The sequence below is a fragment of the Nipponia nippon genome, unplaced genomic scaffold (genome assembly GCF_047370975.1).
Source record: "Nipponia nippon isolate SJK-2023a ecotype South Korea unplaced genomic scaffold, ASM4737097v1 scaffold_1, whole genome shotgun sequence".
In the NCBI taxonomy this organism is placed as follows: domain Eukaryota; kingdom Metazoa; phylum Chordata; class Aves; order Pelecaniformes; family Threskiornithidae; genus Nipponia; species Nipponia nippon.
Genome location: NW_028262290.1, coordinates 145,310,934 through 145,320,836, shown reverse-complemented (window position 1 = coordinate 145,320,836; position 9,903 = coordinate 145,310,934). Strand labels below are relative to the sequence as shown.

The following is a 9,903-nucleotide window of genomic DNA, read 5'->3' as shown; positions in this document are numbered from 1 at the left end:
TTACACAAAAATCACTCAAGACAGGAGTTGCAGTGAGGCCCTAAGAGAGCACAACTACATGCACTTTAGACAACTGAAAAAGCTCTTTCCACCATGCACATTGCATTTGTATGAATAAGCTTATTGCTGACTGGAAGGCACTATTGGTGTTTACTAAACATGATGGCTCAGAAGCAGCATCTGGCTCAAGGAATCCCTTGATTTGAGGAGCCTGGAAGGGATATCAGGGAAAAATAATTTAAACATATTCCTTATAATAATTCATAAGCATTTGCTATGAGCTACCATCAGAGGTGGGATAATGCAGAAGGCGGTTACTCTGACAGTTACTATAGTCCAATGCTTGACTGTCACAGATTCCATCACATGTATGAGAAACTATATTACAATCAGAAAAGGACATTCTCAGATTTCTAGATCATAAACTTCAACATTTATGCTTGTCATTTTTTACCTGCCACAGTGGACCAGTAAGAAGTGACTACCGAGGATCTTTATGTTGACAGAATAGATCATGCAGATATTATAATGAGATTGCTGTCTGCCATTTAAGAGTTTAGTTTTGCTATACTTTCTAGTTTTATAGAAATACATTTATTCTTTGTATTAAGAGGCAACAAACCTTTCTGCTTCAGATTATTCAACTACGGTTAGTCCACTTTAATTATTGTGTATAAAAGTTTTATTTTTTTCTTCAATCAGACTGGCAGAGATCACTTAGAGCATTCAACTAGAACAGTCTCAATAAAAACTAATCAAAAGCTCCTGTGAGTTTAAGCATGGGATCTGGTAAACTCATTAACAAATAACACATAATTCTAAACATTCTTGTTTACAAAAAAATTACAAAATCTGAACAATAAGTTAATAAAGTGAAATAGTTATCTACTATTCAGATATAAAAATCCCAGCAACTTAATTTATATATCACTATAGCAGACATAACAAAATTGTGAATAATGCTATCCACTGTCATAAGTGGTACTTCAAAATTTCCAACAGAAAACTTAAATTTTAATTTTCTGCTCATATATAGCCAAAAGTAAGAGGCAAAGCCAGCCTAATAGTAATCCAAGGTTCTGTAGGAGAAACATCAACCAGGGTCGGCGTGTCTGAATATGAGTCATTTCAGGAAGCTAAAAAAAGAATAAGACACCAGAATGAGAGCCAGATACATTCATCTCTGGGGAAAAAAAGTCTTATGGGAAAACAAGGCAAACTTCATTAAAAAAAACTTTCAAAATGCTGAGTTTTGAGTATAGCTATTAATCTGTAGCATGTTCTGTACATCGTAACAATGCCGATCTTGACAGTGAAATATTTAAATTAATCAAACCCATTTTGGTTCTTTCGCTAGCACTGACAAGAATTATAAATGAGATTCAAAAATTTGTTAACTTCTCAATAGTTTTAAGTAATTTTATACAGCTGTCTGTAAGGAAATGCTTATTTAGTAAAATTAGTGATTCCCTTTTGTGGGAATAAAGTAGTTTGAGTGTTTTTGTTTCAGTACTATATATAGGGTCAATCCTGGTCTTACTGAAATAACTGGCAACACTCCTATTTACTTGGGCTTTAGTAAACATACAAGTAGAAAACAGGATTTTTTAAATATGCTTGAAAAAAATTATGTTTAATATTTTTATTTGTGAGTTTTAAATCAAATAAAGGAGCAGCAGCTGTTTTTAATGATATTAAAAGGTACTTACATTGACCTTCTACTCTACATGGTCTCTCTTATCAAAGTTTTAAACAAAATGTATGTCTCCATAAAGCCTGTGAAAATAATGCCTCAGGCTCAGACTCTCTTGGTATTTATGCTTTATGTATTATAGACACCAGGGGAGACACTAATGACTGCTGATACTTTCACACCAACTTTGGAAATAAATATAGAGCAATGGCCAGGTACTGACCTTTGGTTATGGTTGGGCTTTTTTTGTCTATATTTGTTGTGAACTTCAAAACAAGAGCAAGTGGTCCTGGCACTCTCCCATCACGTTGCCTTCCTGCTCCACTCACAGCCTGTGCCTGAATGAAGCTACTTAATTCCTCTGCTCTTTAGAGCCTCCTCACAGGAGCTATAACAGCATCAGCCACTGGGAGACAGTGGAGTGGTGCTGACCAAGGAGGCTAACAGGGTATGTTTACATCTATTTGCTATGCTTGTCCTTCCCCCTGCCAGAGGAGGGTCTCTGGCTCTGCTTCTCCTGCAGTCTTCTTTCTCTGGAAGCTGGCATGGGCCCAAAAGAAAATTATTGTGAAAAATCTGCCTCCACTTTAAAGTTTTACATAAAAATAACAGGCAAACACAAAGGTCCTGGAACTTTGTAACAACTAGGCAGTGGTTTAAATTATGGTACAAATTCGTGTCTTAGAAACTCATGTAGTTATATTTAATTTGTATTTAAGGATTATCAGAAACATTTAATCTAAAGCCAATGTAAACACCTCAAAGTTCTGAGGTAAATCAAAATCTGAACTGACAGCTTGTAAGTGTTTGGAGCACATGGTTTTTGTTTTGTATATAAGCAAAAACTGTTAATTAAGACCTAGGCCTGAATCCAGGGTTCCAGTCTAGACCTTTGGTCTTTCTAATTTATCTTTATAAGAAGTCTATTTTGTCCTCTTGCCCAGCGCATGAGTGAACAAGTTCTCTAAATAGGAAACTTTTTCCCCTCCCACTGAAAAAGCTAGTATTTTCTCTTATCGCTGTCAGTGCCAATTTATGAGTTACACACATGCACAGTAGGCTCCTAAGAAAGTTTTTAAAAGGAATTCTCAGCAGGTAGTACCCTTCCTGTGTCCAATGCAGATCTCTGTTCCCTCCACCTAGCCTATGTGCATGTTATCAAGCGCACAGACCATTTCTATAGCCTTACCTAGTGTGACATCCTTGCTTATCTCTTTGAAAATAAAAGCTGATTGCTGACACAATATCAGCTGTGGTTCCCCAACTCTCTCTGAACTTGCCTATACACAAAATGTGTGTGGTACAGCAGAGAAATGCTTGTTGTTTGGGAAGCATAAGCCTATCCAACTGCCAGATGCAAAACACTTCAAAAATTAAGGGAAGATACCACCAGATCCAAGCTATTGGATGCCATCACACTTATTAATGCTTGAAGTTTGTTGGAGGCAAAAGAGTTACTGTTAACCAAGGGGCTACTCTATTCCCACTCCAGCTCATATTTTCATCATGAGCACGCAAAAGATATAAAGAATTAGGAAGCAGCGTACTGAAAGAAGGCATGAGGGGCTCTCAACCATGTGCTGTCTAAACAAGAGTTCTACCAAGCTGGGGCATATATGGCACGATTGCTGTACTGCAACAGCCCAATAAGTCAATTTAAAAATACTCCTTTACCTCCAAAATTGGCAAGATTTTTAAGGTTAGTCAGAGGAAACATCAGTTAGTTGCCTCAGGGAGTGGTTGGCTAGCTCCTGTTTCTTGGTATTCTTATTGTCTTTCTTGCTTCTGTCTCCCTCCTTTCAAATTAGAGAGTAAGTCTTTCTGGTCGGGAACCATATAAACCAATATGATCTGTACAAACACTCAGAAATTACATCCCAGTCCATTTACTTCATGGATACTCATTTAAGAGGCTGATGCAAGATTTTCAAGTTTGTTTCCCAAGAGAAAAAGGGCACACGTTTGGCAAAGAAACAATTCATTAAGAGTGAGTTGGTCTGTTCCATTCCATATATTGGTGTCTCATGTTTCAATTCAGATTAAAGGTACGTTAAAGAAAAGGTATGTTATTAATTAAAAGATCTTTGGAAATAGTGCAAAATTATGATTATACTTATGACCTCTAAAGAGATATCAAGTACAAAAAATCTCACTATACTGCTCATAAAAAGCTGTTTTTCAGGGGATTTAATTTTGCTTAAACAACAACTAAACCCACAATATTACAGGTGTTTACTCACATGCATATCTTGAAGCAACAAACAATTTGCGTTGCAATATTACACCTGTGCACACACATTTGCAAAACAAAACACTCCTCCCTTCCACCTTCCCCAGTTACTGGGAAGATGAAATTTTGCAGAATTCCTTGGTGAAAAAAGATGAAGGATATAAATAATTTTATCTTTTGTCCTTTTCCCCAGATTTCTAAAATTATTAGTCTTCCCTGCTTCTTAATGGAGCTAGAATGCCATTTGCAGAAATGAAAAACCTTTAATTAACCACAGAAGTAGTTTTATGCAACCTTGCCTGTGGTGGCAGTCTCACAGTGCTGTCCTGTCAACGAACCTCCACCTCATACCCCTTAATGTTCCTCAATGCAGGAACCGGTGAGGCTGTTCAGTTTTATTTAACTGCTGCTCTCTTATTTAAATGCTCCTCTGACAAGCACATGAATATGTGAAAGCCCATAAAACAAATACTGAAAATTATAGTTAAGCTTTGTACACCATTAAGTATTTGTACACCATTGACAGGAACACTCATGATTGCTGTTTGTAGATGAGAATGCAGCAGAGAACAGAAGTTATTTCTGTGCAGAAAGTTGAAAAATATGTAAAGCATAGCTGGTTTTCTTTTGAGATGTACTATACAAACGTACGAAACTTTTTAGATCTATAGATTCCTGCAGTGCTACAGGAATATTTTTTTAAATAAAATAATCCCTGTGATATTCAACACTTGCACTTCTGACAAACATGGGTGAGCAACCCAATGGCAGTTCTTTTGACAAAATGCAGAGAAAGGCTGATTGGAATCCTATTAATAAAAGGGAGGTGAGAGAAATAAGATCCTCCCCTCTCTCTCCCTCCTTTCTCCTCTTCACATCAAGAACAAGATCATGGTGACAAGCTGAGAACAAGGGAAAACACGTCCCTGTCTCTACCTGGAACTGTGTCATCTCTTGGGATTTACAGCTGGCACATTGCTTTGAAGACTCGGGGAAAAACATGGAGCTTGTGGATCCCTGATGGATGCTGATCCTACACTGAAGGAAAAATATGCCTAAATCATTCTTAGCCACATTAGTAAAACTATGCCTACTGAGTAGGTAGGCAGCCTCGCTTCCAAATTTCTCTGTGTCAGAATAAGATGCAACTTGGTACAGTGTGTTCTTGTCTGTTGTTTACCACCTCAGTCAGGACTGTTGACAATCCTTAGGCAGTTCCCTCATAAGCTCTTAGGAGCATTTTATTTAATTATTAGGAACTTTACTTCTATTACAGTAGCAAAAATAGACCAAAATACACCTAAGGTCAATTATTACAAGTAGATTTCTAAATAGGTTATAATACTGGCATGGCATATCAGGTTTAAAGTATTATGCTTGAACCTGGTAAATGATATCTCAGGCATGAGGTGGGGGTGGTAGTGAACACAACAGAGAGACAGCGAGGCTTGGGAAAAACACAGTAATAATTTATGAAGAGACAGACCTCTTTTTTTTCCCCTCATGATCTAATCACTCAAAATATTCTGTCTTTGTTCAGAAGCTTAGAAGCAGCTTTACATTAAGACACATTGGTTAAAGAGCCATGTGACAAAGCTGGCAAGGTACTTAAGTTCTGCATTGTTACAAGTGTAACAGTTAGCCATCACTTCAATAAATGATGTGGCCTGAGGCATCTGCATGAGTTATGATGACACCACATTCTTCCACAGTCCTTAGACCTTCCTCCTACTGTATATCTTCACACTTTGTTTTTCTATAGTCAGATCATTGCTATCGAACTGGGAGTATGAAAAATGTTGGGCAAATATGAAAAAGTTGAGGTAATATCTGATGGGTTTTTAATTGCTTAGGAGCTCATCCAAACCTTTCCGAGATAGAAAGGCTGGCCAGGAAGAGCACAGGATCAGCATCTTGCATTTTAGTTCAGAAACAGCAAATTCATGTTGAAACAATGGATGGAAAATATATAAAGAAAACGGCAGAAAAAAAAAAAAAGTCACTGACTTCTTCAAGATTTAAAAAACCCTGCAGGTTCAAATGTTTCTTTATGTTGTACTAAGTAACTCTATCAGGCCTAAAAAATATATTTTTTGCCTTTCCCCCTTTGAAAGTCCTTTATGCCTTTCTCATATATTACCCTCTTAATGGCCTTTATTTCACCTTTTTATTACTAATTACATCTGGCATGCCAGTGACACGAAACAAAACCAGATTATTGTTCTAAGCACTGTACACACACAGGGTAGACAACATGCTTTTCCCAAGAAGCCTATGAACTCTTTTGCCCTCCAAGTTCATCCACCTGCATTTGTCTGACACTCATCTGTGATGTGGCTATGTTAAAAGGAAAATATAGCAATAGACTGAAGTTCTCACCATTTCTGCTAAAGATAAATACAAGAACATTCCAGCTGTAACAGTAAAAATCCAGTTTTGAATGCATGGGTCAGTTGATACAGAAAGGCCAATGTAAAGTCCTAAGAATGCTGTTAGCGCACTTATAAAATTCATCAAAATTGCAATCTTCGTGGGAAGTCCTGTACTTAGCAGCACAGCAAAATCTCCTGCATAGAGAAAAAAGACAGAAAATTTATTATTTAGCTGATAAATGTATTTGTAAGGCTCTTGGTAATAAAACATGAAGGAAAATAATTAAGATATGCACAAAGATAGTGAATGATGGAGGACTGCCCTTAGATTTCTGTAGAATTAGCTATAAACTCATCCTGTGTGAAAAAACAAAACCAAAAAACCCATATTGACTTGTATTTGTTTAGCTGTTCCTAAAGATAGCATACAGTATACAGGAGTGGCTTTCTGTTAGTTCTCGATGTTCTGTGACATTTCCAAATTGGATACACACAAAAGTGAAGTCACATGCTTTTCCAGAGTTTCTAAATCTTTCTCAAATGGGAACTTGCCAGTTCAAATCATGTGAGTATGTTTGCAGCATGGTCTTTGAGTGTTTTACAGGTGTTGCAAGTCAGAAAAACCTATGCCAGTCTGATTCCAGTTTGAGTTTAATTCCACTTATTTCAGACCTAATTAACTTTGGTAAATTGTACATCAAAATCCCATCACAGTTTTTTCTTCTAAAATAAACGATTTCATAACAGGTCCACAGTAACAGATCTTAATTCTCCTCTGTGAGTGTAGAAATGCCACTTTGACACTGGGGCACTACTGCCCCAGAATTAAGACGGTCTGTCTTTGGGGTTAACTGTTCAGTATTTTGGTAATTTCTTTGCTATGCAAACAAGAGTTACCAGTTTTACAGCAATTCCCCGTCCCACCTTTTTGTTTGGGGAAGTTTTCTACATAGACAGAACATGAAATCTTCAGTCATTTAAGAATAGAAATGAGAATCTGCAGTTCTCATCTCAAACTTGCCAGCTTATGTATGTTCATAAACACGATGTCAGGAACAACTTCAACCATACTGAAAGATTTACCACAAGGAGATAACTGAGGTCAATGTTCAATAGAACGATCTTTCTGTCCTGTCTCCTAGTCAAATGGGTCATATATCTTCTTTTATTATATTGTTATTCTTGATTAGCAGCAGGAATGAGGGTAGCATGAGGAATACATTGTTAAATGGCTCTGCTGCATATTAAAACTCTTGGATAGCCTGTTGTGTCAGGCATGCCCATTATGCACACATGGCTCTTGCTCACAGCTTACTATTTTTTGTGTCTGTACACAAGAATAACGGGTCACTCTTGACCTGATGCCATTTACATTTGGAGACGGTGAGATGGGATGGCATCCAATAATGAGGGCAGAAGCCTCCTCTCCTTTTTGTGAAGGGGAAAGAGAAGAAAAGAGCCTCTTTCTATATCCATCTCACACATTAATATTATAATTCCTGATGCTACAAGCAAGAAGAATTCCCACTAATGTCATACAGGAAAGAATTCTTTGGGAAACCTGGAACTACAAAGCCAGTCAGGAAAAATACACATATATATTTCTTACCCATTTCATGAGGAATTTCATGGCATAAAATAGCAATAGTCGTTGTCACACCTGTTTCTGTTGAGGATGAGAATGCTGCTCCTATTACCAAGCCATCAGCAAAATTGTGAAGACTGTCACCCACCAGAACCATTATTGCTAACAAGCTAATTTTTTTACCTGGGAAAAACAAACAAACAAACAAACAAACAAACAAACAAACAACAAAAAAGCCCAGAAGTTTTAACAAAAAGAGATACTGTAATTTTTGCTATGTTACAAGTTATTTGGGGTTTTTCACATACAACATTATGAAAAGTCATAATAATCAGAGGACAACAGTGTTTATCTGTTTTGTCCTTGTTATTATACTTCTTTCAAGACACTTGAAATGAATAAGTAGGTTGTAGAATAATTCAGAGATGCAAATACCAGGAAGTAGCTTCTTTATTTTTACTGGGTCAACTGTTAGACAAAAACTTAGAGTTCGGTTTGACTCCAGTCTCATGATATGTCCTGAAGGTTTCCATTAACCTTTCCTTGGTTGCTGAAATTCACACAAGCTTTCTTGCCTTCCAGATGTTTTTTTTTTTTCCTTAAAAGGTGGGAGATTTTCCACTATCACTCACGGAATTGCACAGCTATAAAGATGAATATTTAGTCTCATACAGCTGATCATTTTAATACTGTCAAGCATGTCACTACTGAATAATATTTTCAGGGTCTGTTTTTTATGAGATCATACTACAGTGAAAGATAGAGATGAAAGGCGACAAGCCTCAGCGTATCACTAGTAGTGCAGTGTTACAGCGTGCTCATTTCCAGCTTTTCTTCCAACCAATTAATGGCCGGTATGCTCATAGAGCTCCTGTCTGCAGCATCATTCATGGATGCAGATGGCTGGTTTTCTTTCCTATATTGTTCTGTGACCTTGCTTTAGTGTGGAACAGTACATTGGATGTTCATGATCGGGCATCTACCATGAGAGGAAAGGTGCTACTAGTGTTAAAAGTACTGAAATCAAGCTAGGAACTTAGGGACAGTCTCTTTGTCTAGCCTGTAACCCAGACAGCCATGTGCAATGCTGAATGGATTCAGGGGGAGGGATTTTATCTCTTCAAGTAGCAATGAGGCTCCATACATAAGCTCAATGTCTAGGCTAAGCAACATAGAATTGGCTCCCCTATCATGTACTTTGTTCCATTCATTTTATCCACAGTCTTACAAGCAGGACTTTCTAATGCCTCTCAGGAAACTCATCCAGCTTCCCTCTACACAGTACGGACAGAATACTTTGCAAAGGGTTCCTTTTATGCCTGAAGAAGCAGGGTCATGATTTGGGCCCTAAACATCATGTATTTTCCTGACTTTTGTTGGCCCCCCACAGACATAATATGACAGTCTAAGGAGGTAACATGGACCTGCACAGAGCTGTCTGAATATAGTTATTACAAGGTTTCACTTCAGTAATTTTTCCAGAGATGACCATTTTATAGTGATGGGGGAGATGTTTTTCTTACAGAAACTGGCTAGAATTGAAGTCTTCAGACTATTATAAAAAAAAACACACAGCACATAAAAGCCTAAAACTGTATTCAGAAAATCCTCCCTAGTTGCCTGGGAGCTCTGCGGGTTCAGAAAAATTGGCAGGCTTGTTAGATTTTCCTGCCAGCTTACAAAGCCAGACATGGATGTCCCCAGTTTGCACAGTTCTTTCTAAACACTATGGGCAGTTTATAATCAATAGTGCAGAGCATGAATTGCATAGACATAATAGATTGATGCATTACATTAAGTTTGTGATTTGTAATAAGCACCAGCGAGGACAAAATCATGGCCTGCCCTAAGATATTATTAGTCTGTTTTATTCAAGTATCTGATTGTTGAAGAAGATATACCACGGTCATTGGAACTTACTCCAGCATGTTGTCTATAATATAACATATGGATCAGGTTAACATTATGGAGCAATTGCAAATGTAAGCTTCGTGAACTTACTTGACTGAAAATTAATAAGATG

At 37.4% G+C, this 9,903-nt stretch overlaps 1 protein-coding gene across 4 annotated transcripts in view; it reads right to left on the bottom strand.

The window, feature by feature from the left end:
• Positions 1-560: 560 nt before the first annotated feature.
• SLC39A12 (solute carrier family 39 member 12) overlaps positions 561-9,903 on the bottom strand; it is a 35,022-nt gene continuing 25,679 nt past the window's right edge. For all 4 annotated transcript variants that reach the window (XM_009465807.2, XM_087759857.1, XM_087760026.1 and 1 more), the window contains 3 exons: positions 7,905-8,063; positions 6,303-6,490; positions 561-1,136 (listed from right to left, as the gene is read on the bottom strand). In XM_009465807.2, the coding sequence (XP_009464082.1) occupies positions 1,008-1,136; positions 6,303-6,490; positions 7,905-8,063 (476 nt within the window). In that variant the 3' untranslated portion in view covers positions 561-1,007. The remainder of the gene's footprint in view (positions 1,137-6,302; positions 6,491-7,904; positions 8,064-9,903) is intronic.